The sequence below is a fragment of the Cuculus canorus genome, chromosome 10 (genome assembly GCF_017976375.1).
Source record: "Cuculus canorus isolate bCucCan1 chromosome 10, bCucCan1.pri, whole genome shotgun sequence".
Lineage (NCBI taxonomy): Eukaryota > Metazoa > Chordata > Aves > Cuculiformes > Cuculidae > Cuculus > Cuculus canorus.
In genome coordinates this window covers 13,971,558-13,989,513 of record NC_071410.1, presented here as the reverse complement: position 1 = coordinate 13,989,513, position 17,956 = coordinate 13,971,558, and the positions used below count along the sequence as shown (strand labels likewise).

Below are 17,956 nucleotides of genomic sequence, written 5' to 3'. Positions count from 1 at the left end.
TAAGTGCCTTGCTGCTGCTTAGAGCCTTCCAGCAGGACTGAGCTCACCGTCAGCAATGAATAAGTGGATGTAACAAATAAAGATTTACATTCATTTAATCAAGACCATATCCTTATGTACGTTTCAGCAGCAGTACCCATCGTTTCAAAAATGGTGATATTGAGGTGAAAGTTTTACAGGTGAAATTTCTCCACTAAGAGAAGTCCTAGTATCTACACGCTCACATTTTGCCCACCTCATTTTTATGAACTTTTGCTTTGCAGTTAGTACACACACATCTAAAGGTCAAAATGCAAAGAATTCCTTATTACCTGACACACAGTTGCAAAAGTAGCTTATAGAGAGACAATACTGTGCAGAGACAACTGAGCAGCAGAACGAAGCCAAGCACATGCTCTTTTATCTGTTTTTGAAAATCTGCTTCCGCAAAATATGAAACTGAGACTGTTAAGAGTCTGGCTGTGGAAACCACAGACTAGTTTCCAGCTTTTGTTAATACAATTTAAGAATGTTTTATTAGGGTTTTCCCCTCCATTAAAAACAATAAAGGAGAAAGCAAATCCATTCAGTTTCTTCCAAAATGCTGTTTCCAATGCTCATATCTGAGATAACGCTATTTTCATACAACCTCTTCCAGTAGTAATTAATTGTCTTTACAAGTGTATTCCTGATGATACACGCTTCCTGTGATCTAGACCAACTATGATACGCAGAAAGCATTTCCATTCATATTCAGATTGGCATTTGGAAGTTCTCAGATCCAGCATTTACATTCACAGCCGTCTCTGTTTTGGCACTCATGTAAGATGACTAATTAGAACTGAGCCAAATGCTTCTCCAAAGGGAGACTAACTCATACCTGTGCTAAAGCAGGACTGCTCTCTAAGTTTCACAGGGAACTCTACCCCAGGTGGGCAGCACTGCATGATGTCAGTAAAATCACAGGTCAGGAGTCCTGCATCAAGATAATAAATAGCCATGGGATAACACGAGATTCTAAGGGCATGACAACATAATTTAAGGACCGCTCAGCTGATTAACCCACAGTAGGGATGGTCAAACACACTATGAGAGGCTTGAAAAAGGCGACTTAATTATGCTGTTTGTGGTCCACTATATACAGGCTGTAAACTGCATGATGATTTTGCCTCCAACATCAGCGGTCCCAAGTACTTTTTCAAGCATTGGACAAAACAGCATTTACAATTGTCCCCCAAGAGAGCTTCCACTCTCAGTGCTCCGTGCACCCCTTCATACCTCTTTGCCCTGTCCTTCTCATCTTCATCCATCAGTTCGTTTAGACAACACAGGGCTCTGGAAGGAAAAGAGAAGAACTTACTGAGACACATTCCCTGATCTTGTCAAGAAGTCAGACATGGAGTTCACTGGTTTATTTTACGGCTCCCTGGATGTTTCAATCTTCCTTTTCTCAAACTCCACTCTCATTATGAAGTTTCTTGCCTGCTTTGTCCGCTACTGAGGCTTGAGAAGTAAATCCACTGCTATACACCCAAACATACAGCTACGGTATGTGTGACTTTAGAAGGAAAGAGCAAAGAGCCAGCACCCCTCAGCCTGCCTTTGCACTTCCCTCTGCCACAGCATGGGAAACACTGCCGAAGCACTGAACTCAGGAATCAGCATCTCCCCAGCAAACACGAGAGATGATTTGACTCTAATGTCTGTACCAGGCAGCACTACACACAGTCCTGTTCAGGGAAATCAAACAGGCTGCTGGTTATTTCAAGCACTGCAATGCTTGAAAAGCATCTGAGATTTCTTTCTCAGTGGAAGGACATAAGAAGAAGAAGGAAACTGCCAATCCCCCACAGGATTGGTATTAGGCAACAGCAGGGTACTATCAGGACATCTTAGAGATGATATGATTGACAGGCTCATCCAAAGCACCCTGCAGCCAATGACCTCTGCTTGCACTCTTTCACCACATCATCTGAGATGTGTCCTACCACTTGGATTCATATCCAAGACTTTAAGCTAGAACTTCCTTGGCTTAAACCAGGCACTAACCTGTTAAAAGAAGATCTGGGTTCCCTGGTTTCTCTACGTCCCTGCACCTAAACAGTCATCGTGGGCTTCTGTCTTTATTTTTAACTACTCCTGCAGCACAGATAAGGAGAACAGTAGGCAACAACTGCCAGTAAGGACGTGGTACTGTCAAGCCCCACGAGATGGTGGAAAATCCAACATGAAGGTAACTTCTTCACTGGTGACTTGCTTTCTGTGACTCAGGCTAAGTCCAAGGGACGGAGCCAGATAGATGCAGGCAGGCCCTCTGGCATCACTCCACACCAAAGCGCTCAGGTCAGCTCTGCTGGTTTGCAGCCCCTTCAGACACCTCTGAAGAGGCTATTGCACCTGTTCCCAGCATCAGCAGAAATCTGCCTCCATCTCTAGTGAGTGAAGCAAAACCCCTCCCAGTACACAAGGGGCATTTGGATGTACACAAGTACATCCAAATGTTTTTCCCTGCACTGAGACTACTCCAAGCTCAAACAACTTGGTGGCTAAAAAAGTAACACAAAATAAAACCACCCACAACCGACGGGAAGCCAGAGATGCTGCTCACAGCAAAAGCTACAAAAATTTATCTTCCTTATCCCACTCTGGGACAAGGATCTCCATTCTTGCAGATGACCTGGGCAGAAAAAACCTGTATGATTTCTTTTGTCCCCAAATATGAATGTACTCCATGGGTAGGGAGTGGTTCTCACTGCCTGAGTCACTGCAAGCTGCAAGCCAAAATAGAAATTACCTGTTCTATTCCTCAGATTCATCAGTCCAGACTGATGGAGTAGGATTTGCACTTCTTATCACCATGTAAATTGAGACGGAGAAAAATTGATCCTGGAAGGTAAAGCAAATCCAGTTAAAACACAGTTGCAGGTAAGGTTTAGCCCAGAGAGCAGCAATCACTTCAAGCTAAAAAAGTGTCCACAATTGTAAATTAAAAACATGCTCAAGTATGACCAGTGAAAGATCAGCAAGGCATCCATGAATGGGAACTGGACCATTTTCTGGGGCTCCTGGCTCTGCGTGCACCATCTGCTGCCACAGAAGCAGCCTGGGAAAGCCAACTTGACCTTTCATGTCCAAACAGCCATATGGTCCAGCAGGGTGGAAGAATGGCTCTACTAGCTTGGGGCCACTGAGGATCAGCTGGAGTCTCTCCAAAGTATGATAGCTTACCCGGCATGTGTGCTATGAGAACCAGTACGATCCATACTTCATCTATCTAATCTTACAACCAAAAGCCTCCTCCAAGATGAACATGAGCACCTAAAGTCAGTGCAAGTCACAACCATCCACCTGTGGATGGATTTAAGACCTTCCACTAAGATTTGCTACTAATGACACACTCATCTCCCTTTTGTTCGCATTTAAATGATTATTAGTGAGACTCTGAACTTTTGACTATACCCACACCACAATGCTCATCTCTCTAAAACTGCTGCAGTTGAAATTTGTTTGGCTTCGGATAAACCACATTCTCAGGAAGGATACAGACGCAACCAGGTTGTCCATGACTGACAGCAATATCTTCAACAACAGCTGAATGCTGGGCTTCCAAACTTAACAAGCTTTTAATGCCCTGGAATTGAACTCCCTGCTTTGAGCTCAGGTCCATGGCTGTTTCTCCTATTACCATTAGTTCCATCATCAGCTCAAGACACCGCAAAAAACTCGCTGCCACTACCAGGGATTACATATTCGTAACCATGGTGAACAAGCAAACACACCCTCACATTTTTGATCATCTAAAGAACTAGCAGGAGCTTGTTTGTCTCTCCAGCTAGTAAAAACACCTCAAAGGGAAAGAAACACAAGAAGGTCCCTGAAGAACCACTGCAAGAGAGATAGGTCAGGCACACACTCTGGAAAGGATGACTGGGTAGGGGCTGACAATGTGGGGCCACTGCTAAATACCATGAGTGACAAAGATCCTGACTAGTGATACGGTGAGACTGCTTTGGAGGAAAGGCTTATATGAGTAACATGACACAATGGGCCAAATTCTGCCTTATTGCAGCTAAATGAAATTACGTCCATCCATATACTCAAAAAAATTGGCTCTGATAAAGTAGGATACAGTGGTTGTAAGTGTCTTATGGAAGCTACCTACAAGAGGCTTGGACCTCCTGACATGGCAGAAGTACAGGAGTAACATATAAAATACTTAATGCATTTCAGCGGTGAGTGATTCAATAAAAAACATAGTTGGGATGAAGTGATCATTTTCAGTTTGGAAGATGAACTTCCAGGGGAAATCTCACACAACTCCTGATATCCTCAGAGAAGCTGCAGGTGAAAACAACAGCTATGTAACAAGTCTAAACACGGTGGATCTGCTGTGCTTCTGTTCTCACAGTGCTCATACGCTGGTCAAGTTACAAGCATTTATCTTAGCTCAAAAGGAGCGTGTGATCTTACTTGTTACCCTGTTGAGCTATCACAGAACTGTGGTGCGTATCTTCATCTCTGCTGCTCATCGGTCACTGCTGTTTTATCAAAATCATACAGTTGTTTCTCCCCTAGAAGAATGAACTAACTCCTAATAACTTCAGATACATAGGTACGAAAAATAGTTCTTTCTAAAGCAATGGGCTGAATTCTAAAAAATGCTTTGAATAAACAGATTTATCAAAATTTTTCAGGATTTTTTTTGTATACAGGCATAAGTGTGCAAAAATTCAACGAAACAAAAGGATTTTCCCCGAGCTTTGAGTGCAAAGCTTTATGCAGAAACCTTCACACTGCCTTGCCCAAAGGCTCTCTTACAACTGAAAGCTCCTGGGAAGCCTGACAGGTACTCTGCCTTGTGCGCATGGTTGCCCTTCCAGCCAGCTTTAAGAGCAGTAAACTGAGGGAAGCTCTTTGGTCACTGAGAAAGACAACAGCCCAGTTAATGCTCGCCGAGTCTAAACTGGGAAACAAAGCCCAGATCCTCCAGTCTCTAACAGCAGCTATTGTATGGCGCTGCTGTATGGCTGCTGTGAGCTGAAAGGGGCAGAGGAATGACGCTTCCCAGGTCAGTCCCAGTGCGACACCGCCAGTGAATGTGAGAGATGTCCTCAGTCAACACCAGACTTTGAGGCTGTAACAGAATAAATGGGCATAAAAGAATCCACAGGCTCAAACACACAGAGAAGCTTTTTGCATGATGCAGCAGGATGGTGAGCTACAAAAAGTCTTAGGAGAAGACACCTAAGGACAAAATATTCTTAACCGGATTAAGCACTTCAGGACTACATTTAGCTAAGTGCTTTTTGTCTCGTTATGAGCCAGAGCTAAATATAGTAACCAGAATACTTAAGAATAGTTTCATAAGGGTTGTATACACTCCTCAGCCAGATAAGGCACTTAGCATTACTGACAGCAGTATGTCTGCATGTTAAGAGTATTTTAAATAGCTGCAGATAGAATCTCTTTGACCTTAACTGTATTAACCAGAGGGATCAAAATTTATTTATCGCCTTCTGAAAATCCTCCCCTGCAAACACTTAGAGAGAAGGATTCCTGAATTCTATGGGCACGTAAAGAGAGGACACTTGTCGGTGCTGCTAGAATTGTTTTTTACCCCACCCAGAATGGGTGAGGATCAGCTTTCTCACAAAGAAATGCACATCTATCATTGCTCAATGCCCTCTGCAAAGAGAAAAGATATTGTCTTCTCTTGTACAGGGACTCTCAAAAAAACACTCGTAGCATTTTAAGGCAAGTTATATTTTGGACTTTTCAGATATCACAGTATTTGAAGTTGTTTCCAGGGTTACAGAAAGGGTAATGTAGTATGGCAGTCTTAACAAGATAAATGTGCTTCTCGGACACACAGCTAATAATAAAGCACTATTCCGTGCTATCTGCAATATTCTGGCACATTTTTTACTGAGAGGAGAACGGGAGACAGAATTTGTTTAAAGTTCTCTGTTTCGCAGCCCCGTTTGACTTCAGGAGCTATCTAAACTGGCAAACTTTTGACTAAAGAAAATGCCTATTTATTGGCTTGCTGCAAACCAACAAAATATTAACATCACCTTACAATAACTCTAAATGGAACATCAACTAGTAAGAATTATCCCCTGACACCAACAGTTCCTACAAATGCTTCCTTATGGCTTTAATTTTGATTATTCAGTTATGTCAATGATGGCAAGGCAAAGATCACTGAGTGTAATGGTGCACATTTCTTCATTATCAGCAGCAGATAAAACTTTCCTCAGTCACCTAAAAGGTCCCTGAACCCAGCTAATTTGATTGCTTTTCCCAGCAATATCAATCAGTCTAAATAAAAATATTCTCTATGCATAAAAAAATTCTGTTGTGCTTGTATTTAAATTTTCATAAAATTTTGTATTTGAGTAAAGCATGGCAGTTAGGGACTCTTCGAATTTATACTGCAGGAAATATTTTAATTATGGAAATGTGCTGTGCTAATAATTTCCACAGATTTTACATGCAACGAATTCAGCAGAGAGCCCTCAATTACAACAGGTGGCACTTCGTGGCACAACGCAGTCATAAATAAGAGAGTTAATGCATTCTCCAGCAGTACGATTTATACGTCAATATGCCAATGTTTCATTCGTCTTGAGGCAACAGGAGGGCATAGCTGTGGTTGACAGCTAAACTACTGATTTAATTTTTAAAAGGCAGAATTTAACCTTTTCAGTAAAGTGCTACTGATCCAATTATAAGATGCTAATGTAAGTGACATTTGAAAAACCAAACAGTGCTGTTTAGCACAGGAAGGCATCACCCCCTCCATTCACGCAGCAGAGCCCCCCAGCCTGCTGCTGAGCTACCCCACCGCCCATCCCTCACACTGAGCACCGAGGAAAGCCATGCCAGCGGTCCCACAGCCCTCTGCTGCAAAGCTCTTTCTCCTACTGAGCACACTCCAGTGACAAATTTACCCACTTCTGGGACAAATGTTCCTGGGCAGACTTTATCCCAGCACTGGAATGAGGCAGAAACAGGAGCAGTGGCATTACCCCTGCTGGAATACCCCACCCAGCACTGCTTTGCTGTTGCCGCATCACAGGTCAGTGTGAAGGCACAACATTGAAACCCAAAGGCTAAAACAGATGCTGCAAAGGAGTTGCATTTCTACATTATGGTTGGACTCGATGACCCAGTGGGTCCCTTCCAACCTAGTGATTCTATGATTCTATGATTATCTGACCTGCTTGTTTAATTATTTTCTGCTTGCATTTTACCCTCTCCTTGCATTTCACCCTCTCTTGTCTTCTGTTGTTCTTCACTCTCTCCTGCTGTTCTTTCACTTATCCTCCTTACTCAACATCTGTTGGTTTGCAATTCAGAGGACTGGACCCTTCTTGAGTGTGGTTTCTCTCCATCTTGTTTCTTATGTCATCTGCCTTCAACTTGCCATTGCCTTTTCTTCTCTATGTTCTCCACTTTCCTCTTCTCAAAAGAGAAAATAATGTTATAACCATCTTGGTATTGACAATGAATTTGTCATCTACCTGTGGGAACTCTTGGCTTGCTCAGGTGTGAAGCTCGCGGGACTACCTTTCTGTTTAGAGACGCGCTGCCTGAGCGACCATGCTGGTGGGATTCAGATGGGTGTTGTCAACAGGGTTGGCTCCCACACCACTTTAGATCAGCTCCAGGAGCCCTAGGTCCTGTCCTGCCCGATAGATCTTAACTCCAGTTTCAGATCCTTTGCCTCTTTGGAGGAACTTCAGTGGCAGAGCCGTGCAGCTCCACGCTTTACAGAAACACCACCTCACACCTCCCCTGTGGGTCAACTGAGGGAAACGCTCCAGTCCAGCACACTCACCTGCGGCAGCTAACGCACACCTTCACTCTTTGGGAGTGTCAAGGCAGGGTGATGTTTCATGACTGTACCTACATTTTCACACAACATCTTTGTTTATTGGAACATAGGTAGTGGTGGTGAATTGATGAGGGATCCAAATATCCTGCATCCTCTTTTGTTAATCTGTCAGAAGTGGACTTTTTGTACCACTGTTGTAACTACTGCATCTCAATGCGCTCACTTATCTCCAGCACACTCTCCCCTGGTTTATTGAGCTCTAAATTTAGCTTGTTACCTGTGACAGATTTATGACTACATTCATTATAGCAGTAACAGCTTCAGAGAGGTGCCCAAAGAAAATGGATTATACAAAACAATTACACCATAAAAAAGGCTGTATCAGAACACTGTGATTCAGCAGAGAAATGAAAGATATCTGGAGGAACAATTGTGGTGTGTTAGGTTTTTTGGTTTTTTTTCTTTTGTATCAGGATATGCCATTTTCTGACAAAAGAACATAGGAAAAGGATTAAAAAACTAACAGACACTTGAAAAGAAAAGATGATTACTGGAACACTGTGTTCTCTAGGATTTTTGTCAGATCCTGGAGAAAATAGCTGGCCAGGTTTGTTCTGTTCCAATAAAAAGCTGAACCTTGCAGGGTAAAGATACAATATTGTAGAATATTATTCAAAACTTCTACAGGGCTTCTGCAACAAGAAAATTATGCATTTAATTACCTCAATTAATTTGTCTACTAGCCCCTTAAAATGCTCAAAATGTAGCAAAAGGCAGTACTGCTGGTTCACAACCCTAAGTGGTACAAAACTGTACTTCTACTGGCACAAGCAAGGTAGGATCAAAACGCATATGTAAATAATACTTCTTCTGCAGTCTTGGATGAATACCATTTGTAGCCATCCAGGAAAGGTAAATGTGTGTTCTAGAATGAAATTATGATATCTAACCTCTAAAGAATTCTTTAACACACCTGACTCAGACAGACAGAGCCAAATAACCCTCCAATAATAATATAGTTTTCCCTTGTGCTTCCTCATGGAAGCAAAGGCAGTTGTTCACAGTTAAACCTTCAGCATCAATTGAGATGTGTGTTTTTACAGGACTATTTCCAGGAAAGGCAGATAGACCTAAAAAGAATTTTATTGAAATCTAACAGTCTTTTGAACAGAATGTTCTCCAAAATTACCATCAAATACGGATGCTCTTAAAGCTCTGCCACTGCTTACGGCTGATCCTGATGGTGTAAATGCACGTGGGTGGGTGCACAGACATACGTATATACACACATTATACTTCAGAGCAATTTGCAAAGAAATACCAAGAGCAATTCTACTGAGGAAAGCAGTGCTGACATTCAAACCACACAGGCTGTAAGTGGTGTGCACAAAAGTTAACCAAATAAATTTCAGCAATGAAAAGAGTGGCTCAACAAGCTGAAAAAACCCCAAAGCAGCTTATATAGCATGGACAACATTTCAACGTTATCAGAGCAAACCAGCTAGGAATATAAGTAAAAGAAACCAACGCTCTCTGCTAACTCAACAGCATTGGCTTCCACACCTACCTCAGAACTGCCTATAAAGCTGGTGCCGGGCACCTTGACGCCTTGTTCTCTGTTTTCAGGGATCACCAGCTGGGGCTTCTCCCTGCGAGGTGCTGTGCATTACTCCCACCAAGAGGGCACAGCTTGCATCAACTGTATTTATGGCATTGAGGACATTGGGTCCTTTTTTTGGTTTCAGATTTTGTTTTGGCAACTATATAGATACTAGGACAAACATGTCAAAGCTGTCTTTCTGGATGTGTTACCCTGAAATCCCTCTTGTAACTCCTCTTCTCTTCTATTTACTATCAGGGGAACTCATCCCAAGCAGACAGCTACTTAAAGTCTATGTGTCATTAAACTACCTACTTTTATGCCTTATGCTTCCCCTATACACAGAATAAATGCAATCATTAGACAACAAAGAAAATTAGATATCTAATTAATCTAAATACATTCTCCTCTACATACCTGCAGCAACTGCCTGTTCATTGAAATAGTAGCATTCATGTCCTTAGCTGTCCTCTCTTTCCCCTCAAACAATACTTTTTTTGCTTTGTTTCTTTTTTGCCTTTCCCAGTCTTTTATATAAAATACATTTCAGATGCTTGAGGATGGTAGAGATGAAGAGATGGGCACTTGTGCTTTGTGTTCACTTATGCTGGAGGTTGAACTCATAATGCAAAGATAAACACAAGGCTCGAGGGCTGCTTGCCTCGCACTGTAAAAAGCGGGGGCCTTCAACTAGGTCAGGAGTGGGTCCTAGGTGGTTCCAGGGCCACAATTTCAAACTGCTCCACTCCAGTGAGGAGAAAAATTCTGTGTATGGCTCGGCTTCAAAGTCCATCTGCTCACAGGCTGCAGGACCAGCAGACGGTGGCAGCTACTTGTGGACTGGAGGATTTTCTTTCAAACTCGAACATCTTCTCACTACCTACAGTACCCCCCTGGCCGTTGCCTTGTTAACGTGCCTCAGCTCACTTCAAAGTTTGACAGCAATCATACTTGATCTTAGAGTCAGGATGCACCTCTGAAAGCAATGTATGCCCCTGCCACCCAGGAAAGCAAGAAGAGTCTACCAACTCCCTCGCCCATTTAATGAAAGGTGTCTTACACAATCAGCACTCTTCCACTACACGGCCAGATGTTTAGCGTAGTTGATCCACACCTGCACAGCAGGCATGTCCCTTTCCAGCATGCACAGCCTGACTGTATGCAACACAAACCAGAGCCTTCTGGAACACACAGCTTGCTACACCTCTGCTGCCCTGTTCACACTCAATGTTACATCAGTGGTTCCCCCCTTCCAGGAAGGGCAACTCAGCTGCTCCTCTGTGAGAAGGCAGCTAGATGGGCTGGATGCTGTACAGACAGTCTGCAGATAGGCAGCTTTCCTTGACTGTCATTTCTGTGCTTCCCTAGATCAGCTTGCTCCTCTACGCTACCTGGGGAGCCCTTCGGCTGGTAAGGTGGGAGGTCTTGGAAGTCTGGTTCTTGTTCAACATCCTTTGATTTGTGCTGAACGTTTACTTTTCTGATGCTTTTCAAGCAGCTTGCTGCGATCCTTTCTCTCCTCTAATGCTTTTACATCAGGAAGCCTCAGTGCACTCCATAATCACGGTTATCCTTGTTGTACAAGTGAGGAAACAGGAGCACACATTTTTCTTCTGTCTCTTTTTACAAGTGTCCCAGTTTCATGAAGATGAATTAGAAAGAGTAAATGCAGTTACAGCCTAATTTTCAGTAGTGGTGAAACCCACCATAAGCACCCACAAACAATGCACATTTTGGAAAAGCTTGACCCAAAAACATTGACCCAAGGTCACGCAGAAGAATTAAGAAGTGAATCCAGATGTCCTGACGATTAGCTCCGTCTACTGGCATTCAGTCAAGTCTTCCTTCCTAAAATAAGCTTCCTGAAGCACCTAAGACTATAGTCTTAGAACTCCCTTAAATATGCAGCCCTGGCAAGAACTGATTTTCAAATGAAGTAGGGAGGAAAAATCCAGTTTATTATTTTTTCCTCAAGAGATTACTGACTGATCAATGAATGGGCAGATCAGAATCATTTGATCTCAAACTTCTTCCTATAAATAAAAAAAAGGAAGATTCTTCTCCCTTTTCAAATAACATATTTACAAACAACAAGTATTCTGTTTTAGTAATCCTAGACCTGAGTAATTTAATCTGCTCTCTGTTGCAATTTGTTTCCCATGGTGATACACCATCCCAGAATTTCTGGAACTCTATACATAAGGAAGCTATTTGAAAAAAGGAAATACTGTGATAACAGGATTAGAAGTTGGTCTGAACCAGAATGAAAACCTCCCAACACCAGAGGAGAACTGAGCCCTTGATCCAGAGTTCAACTTCTTGACTTCAGCCCAAATCACAAATCCACAGACTGCCAAAAGGATAAATTTCTCAGAACCAGTCCACCTCCCACCTCTAGTTCAGAGACAGAAGACATGAGAAAACAGGTTGAGGAGACCTGCAGCAGTACTGCAGCAGAAGTGGAACAGCACCTGCTGTCTGAACAGGTAAACTGCCCCATAGAATAGAATAGAATAGAATAGAATAGAATAGAATAGAATAGAATAGAATAGAATAGAATAGAATAGAATAGAATAGAATAGAATAGAATAGAATAGAATAGAATATCTCAGCTGGAAGGCACCTACAATGACCATATCATCCAACTGCCTGACCAATTCAGGGATGACCAAGCCAAAGCATGTTACTAAGAGCTTTGTCCAAATGCCTTTTAAATGCTGACAGGCTTGGGGCACTGAACACTTTTCTAGAAAGCCTGTTCCCAGTGCTTGACTACCCTCGTGGTAAAGAAAAGTAGTGTCCAGTCTATGTGAAAGACCTGTGAGAAAATTCTAAAGAGCTTTAGTAGTTAAGATTCAAAGTGTTCCAGGCAAGCTTACTTAAAGTTTTATCTACTTATCCATTAAATGAATATCAAAGGATTCACTGCAGCCAAGCTAACTGACCTCATTTTAAATCTTTGGCTTCACATGCCCAAGTTCAAGCGAAAGAAACTTCTTTACCCTCTTGGTGTGTTTAATTCGGGAGCACTCCAGATATAATACGCACTTAACTAAAAAGGAATTTAAACAAAGCCCTTACATTTCAAAATTTGTCTTATCCTCATTTGGCTCTGAGAATTTCAGCTGCTTTATGTAAATGATCTGCTCACATCTGCTCTCCAGCTGAGCTGTGTTCATGCCCCACTGACCTCACCACTGCTATCGCTGTAATCTTGCAGCTGAGAATAACCAGCAATGCATCCAGCCCCTGTAAGCATCAAGAGCCTTTCAAGAAATAGGAGATAGAGAGGAATCAGCCTTTATATAACAGGGGAAAAAAGGATTTCAGAGAAAAAAACATTGTTTGACCGAGGTGAGTAATGGGAACCGCACGCCTGAAGTGCCCTGGCCCAGCTCCCTCTGGCAATGGGAACCGGAGGTGTCAGCATCTTGCAGGATTATACTCTACGGCGGCAGCTGGCAGATATTTTTCTAATAGAGAGCACAGCAGCATCATTCACACTCATTTGATTCTATTTGCTGCTGTTCCTATTCAAACTCTGCTAATCCGATCAAGTTATTTCTTGGCCTGTGCCTTAAAGCTGAGTAAGTAAACACCTTTCATAAGGTCTGAGCCCACTTGTTTCAAGTGTGTGATTAAGGGCTAGCCTTGAGCTGTGAGAAAACTCATTTCGTTGCTCAGAATTTCCAAAATCACTCACAGTTGTCTTGAAGTGGCACTTTTTCTGTCCAGTGTTTTACTTCCTGCATTACAAGTATATAATAGAGTTGCAAACGGTCCCAAACACCAAGTATACGTTTGTGTTTCAGCTGCCCTAAAGAACAGCTCTTTGAGCTGAGAATAGCTCATAATGGCACTGGTTAAACACGAGGATGCAAAATATTTTCTGTGGCTACCAGACCTTCTCCACAGATGTCTCTTCTTGTTTACCATGAAGAAGACAGATGATAAATATAGTCAGCAAATGCATGTTGGACAAAGTCACACTCATTTGTAGTATTTGCATTAAGTAACACTAGAAGACTTATGCACCAGAAAAGATGTTGATCCAAGTGTAATTTCATCACGGTTTCACCAAGGATGGATTTGAACTACTGAAGCTTACCCATTTTTTTCAAGAAGAACTGAAAATTCTTTTCCTGCCACTTACGTTACTGGTATTAATAACAATACTAGTTTTCTTTCCTTCTTTAAAACACACGCACACACTTCTCTTTCTTTTCACTGAGGCACTTTTAACTTCACATCCAATATTCTCTTTTGCACCATCTTCCCCCCATCACTTCTCAACCAGCTCCTCAAAAGACAGTTATTTGTTTTGAAAGCTTCAGGAATAAAAGAATATTCAAACAATTAACTGCAATTATATTTATCACTCTGCATGGGACTGCCGATATGCACTAGAAATATAATGAGAAAGCAAAACTTTTCTTCAGAAAGAAGAAAAGACAAGATAAACATCCACAGATCTCTCTCTCTCTCTCTCTCTCTTTTATTATTCTGTTATCTTTTTTAGACTGCAAATACGTCAGTCACTGGAACACTTTCATCCTAGGTCATTATTGTTACGCATACTATGCACAAAGACCCAAGGCCTCATTCTGTCGTAGATAAGATATTCACATACAGCCTTTCCCCCCGTGCCTTGCAGTTGATTTGCATGGCTGGCTGGATCATCAGTCATAAAACCAAAATATGACTCAGCACGACTGAATGTCCACTTCACTTTGGGGATTCTCTTGGGGGGGCCTTTTTTCCAACTATTTAAGACTGGAAAAGATTTGTCCCTCACAGACGATGTCCCTGGAAAAAAGATTTGAGTAAACACAGAGACTGAGGGGAAAGGGAATGCATTAAACAGCACCATCTCCACTATCGTGCTCTCAGAGGCTTTGGTCTCTTTAGCTGCCCTTCCCAGTGCTGCAGAGCACACAGTCTCTTCTCACCTGCTGCAGCACGGACAGGTGGGGACTTTTCACTGACAACAGAGGAAGGACCCAGGACAGAGAACCGGTCATGCCACACAGGGATGAGCATCCCTGAAATTAAGGAAACACATTTTTTTCTGGAGATCTAAATACTGTCTATGGATTGCAATTGTGCACACAGGCAAAACATTTTTAAACATGCTTTGTTCCACATCTACAATGGTGTCTGAGCAGCTAAAATAACCTAAACTAAACTAAAAATCCTCCCAGTATGACTCAAAATCAAGACTCCATTACAACCACTAAATTAAACACATAGGTGCATCTCAAAGGATAACTCTCCTCTCCTAAGCAGCGAATGGCAGCAGTGAAGGATGTCGCCATCCTGCTAAGCAATCCTGGCTGTGTGGATGTGGCTGACAGGATAGCCAGTCTGTACCTGTAGATATATGTGGTCCCTGGTTTTCCAGTAAGAGAACAGGCCAGCTGAAAAGGCTGCAGTGTGAGATTGCATCTCTTCTGGGACAGACTGAAAAGAGCACAGACAAGCTTGGTCTTCATTTAGCCAAATCCACTGCCTCTAGTTTTTAACAATCTGTGTAATTCTTGGGTGAAAATAGTGGGATTTATTTGTGCTTTCCAGAACTAGAATAAACATGAATTTATTACTTAGAGCTTTCCTGACCATAGCGCCTTAAACTATATATCCACACATTAATAACGTCCATCCTGTATTTAACACAACAAAATTAGGCTGGCCAAACAAATACACATTGAAACCAGCTGATGAAAAGAATCATACTGTAATGTACATGCATAAAACCTCATGGGTTAAAAGGGAGCTTGTTTCTGTGATAATCTGACTACGTAGTACCACCAAGGTCAGCAAAATCCCTGACAAACATCTACGCAGTAGCATGAAGCCAGCAGCAGAAGTTAAAAATGCCAATGACCTTTAGCTGGCAGGCCCAGTTTGCTCAGAATTTCACACCGTATTTGAGAGGCAAATATCATCTGCGCTGCAAACCTCCTCCTTTCACGCACTGCTTTTGTACGCCTCCTAAAAATCACAAGCAAACTATCCGTTAGTTTAGCCAAAACTCAAAGAGGGAAAGTATGCAATTAGGCAAAGAGAAGCTAAACCCCACTTTCCTTTCTGTCCTCTCATCAGCCCTTCTGCCAAAGATCCATATTAAAATTCCTACCTGCTTTACTCAAATTCGTATTACGCCCATCCTGATTTAACATTAAAGTTTCTTCCAATTTAATTCAGTTTTGTTTTCAACAAGTGGGAAGTGCAAAACAAACAAGAAATTAAAGCTGTGTCCTTAATTACGGCTTACGTATAGCCAATGCTTCAAAGAGCCAGCAGAGTTATCGCGCAGTGATTGCATGACACGCACGCAGAGCACCTAGTCCTGGCTCAACTCCCAGCCAAGGGCTATGCTCACCTCCGAAGCCTGGCAGGGGATGGATGTTTTGTTGCTGACGCTGTCATCTCCCTGCTGAAGCCAAAATTGATTCCTGTGCCATCATCACGTCCCAGTGACAAAATCTACACCGCTGTGCTCATCTTGTGGACAGATGCTGCACGTTGTAAATGACGATGAAGCTGGCTCTGTTTCTTGGGGTTAAGCACTTTTGTCTCTCTTCAAAAGGAGCCCCTGGTTATGATCAGCGCTGTCACAAAAAGTAATCCAAAGTACCTAAGCTGCTTTCTCCTACACTAAAGTTTAAATGAATAAGAAATCAACCACAGTACCGCAAAATGCTTCACTTCAGCCTCAGAAGCTTGTTTATCATTGCTGCAGTAGCTGAATTGCTGAATGAAATATTTACAACTATTCATGCAATCAAACTCATTTTCCTTAGGAAATAACTGATTAGGTATCTCACATCTGTTCTTGACAATGACTTAAGCCTGTGCTGATCCATATCTAGACCTGACATGAATGTTAATGTTTCAGAAACAGTCATCCTTAATAGGAGGGTGGCAATAGGCTGCCCGGCTCTGGTGGTGATTGCACCTGGGAAGTTCTGTATCTACAAGTGAAGGATGACACAATCAGCCCACAATTTTCTCTAACCTTATGACCTAGGGCCTAGGAAGCCTGGCAGGAGGTAGACGTTAGAGCATAGCTTGACGTGGAATTATCTTGAGACTTATCTTCCCATCCCTGTCAAAAGTTTTTAATATCTCACAGATGTTTGCATCCTCTCTGCGGAGCAGCAATCCTGCTCTGCCAGACTCTGGCATTGCGTGTCATCCTTCCAGCAATGTTTCCCCATCAGCTCTCTATGACTGAAGCTGCTACAAGTGTTGCAAGGCTGGCAGGAAAATCAGCTGGTAATAAAGCTGCTTGAGATGATTCCCTAAGAACACAAGTTGTTCATGTCAGGAAAGGCGCAAAAACAAATTCTACACTTCTGCTCAAAAAATAACCATTTTATGGGTAAACAGTCAATGTCGATGCACTGTTAAGAGAGAGAATCTAATGTTTCATTAATCTGATTTAATTCATACTGCAATCCTCTTTTAAACAGGAAACTTATCACAAGTACTTACAAAAAAAAAAGGAGGAAAAAGAAGTATTTATTGCAATGCCTCCAAACTCCATATTCTCAACTTCTGTACAGAGCGAGGGAGAAATCTTTGTCCCTCTCAGGTCAACCGCAAAACTCTGCAATGTTGTGTCAAAGATGCCAGTGAGAAAAGAGAAGATGTGCCTTACTGCTGCTTCTGGTAAGGTGTGACCGTGGAGGTAACAGCACTTCCTAAACTCTGAAAAGAGCAACTAGGTCAAAAGAAAACTTTTGGCAACACTTATAATCACCACAAATTTTACTTCAAGGTCAAGGAACCAAATGAAAACAACTGAAGAAAATGAACATTCGCCTGCAAAGGACCTTGTAGAGCTGTAAATCAAATATAAACAAAGGCTATGCAAGTGCCTGAACAGTAATCTCTGGAACAGTCAGGAATGCCTCATAAAAGTAGGTTTCAAACGCAATCCGAAGAAGATTAAACTGACAATTCATCTCTCTTAGGACTCCTATGCATCATAAATAGGCATTATGCCTTCTGTGTAAAGCACCTCATTATCTGATCTATTCACTGATATCTCTTCTTATTCAAACAATCAAAACTGGACTATATTAGAAAATCCTCAGTGCTGAAGCTTTTGAAATAAGATGATGATTTATATTTATAAAATTTCACTTACTGTGCAATCAAACTCATGTTAATATAACACACTATCACTAAGGAAATTTTTTAAGAAACACGCCCTTCCAGCTGGATCCCTTACTAATATTCCTATGCTTTCCTTCAAAAAAAAAAAAAAAAAATCAACACAGAAGTTGTTCTTCTTTGTGTTGTCTTTTTTCCATCCCGCAAGTGAAAACAGAGATTCCACTGTAGTCACAACAGCCTACTACCAGCGAGTCTAATACTCTAGATCTTGATAACTCCACTAGTTGCCTTTTTAACTATGAATATACGCGAGATGTGGAATTCAAAACATGTGCTCTGGATAAGATGAAGTTCTCATTCAGCCTAATTTCTTGTTTGCAAATGGTTTAGTGGCAATTTCAGTCCATTGCACT

The 17,956-nt window shown here is 42.0% G+C and overlaps 1 protein-coding gene across 7 annotated transcripts in view; it reads right to left on the bottom strand.

Annotated features, from left to right (window-relative positions):
- The window catches only part of PASD1 (PAS domain containing repressor 1), a 106,789-nt gene that overhangs the window by 31,684 nt on the left and 57,149 nt on the right, over positions 1 to 17,956 (bottom strand). For all 7 annotated transcript variants that reach the window (XM_054075349.1, XM_054075353.1, XM_054075350.1 and 4 more), the window contains exons 2-3: positions 2,774 to 2,865; positions 1,258 to 1,314 (exon numbers count right to left, since the gene is read on the bottom strand). In XM_054075349.1, the coding sequence (XP_053931324.1) occupies positions 1,258 to 1,289 (32 nt within the window). In that variant the 5' untranslated portion in view covers positions 1,290 to 1,314; positions 2,774 to 2,865. The remainder of the gene's footprint in view (positions 1 to 1,257; positions 1,315 to 2,773; positions 2,866 to 17,956) is intronic.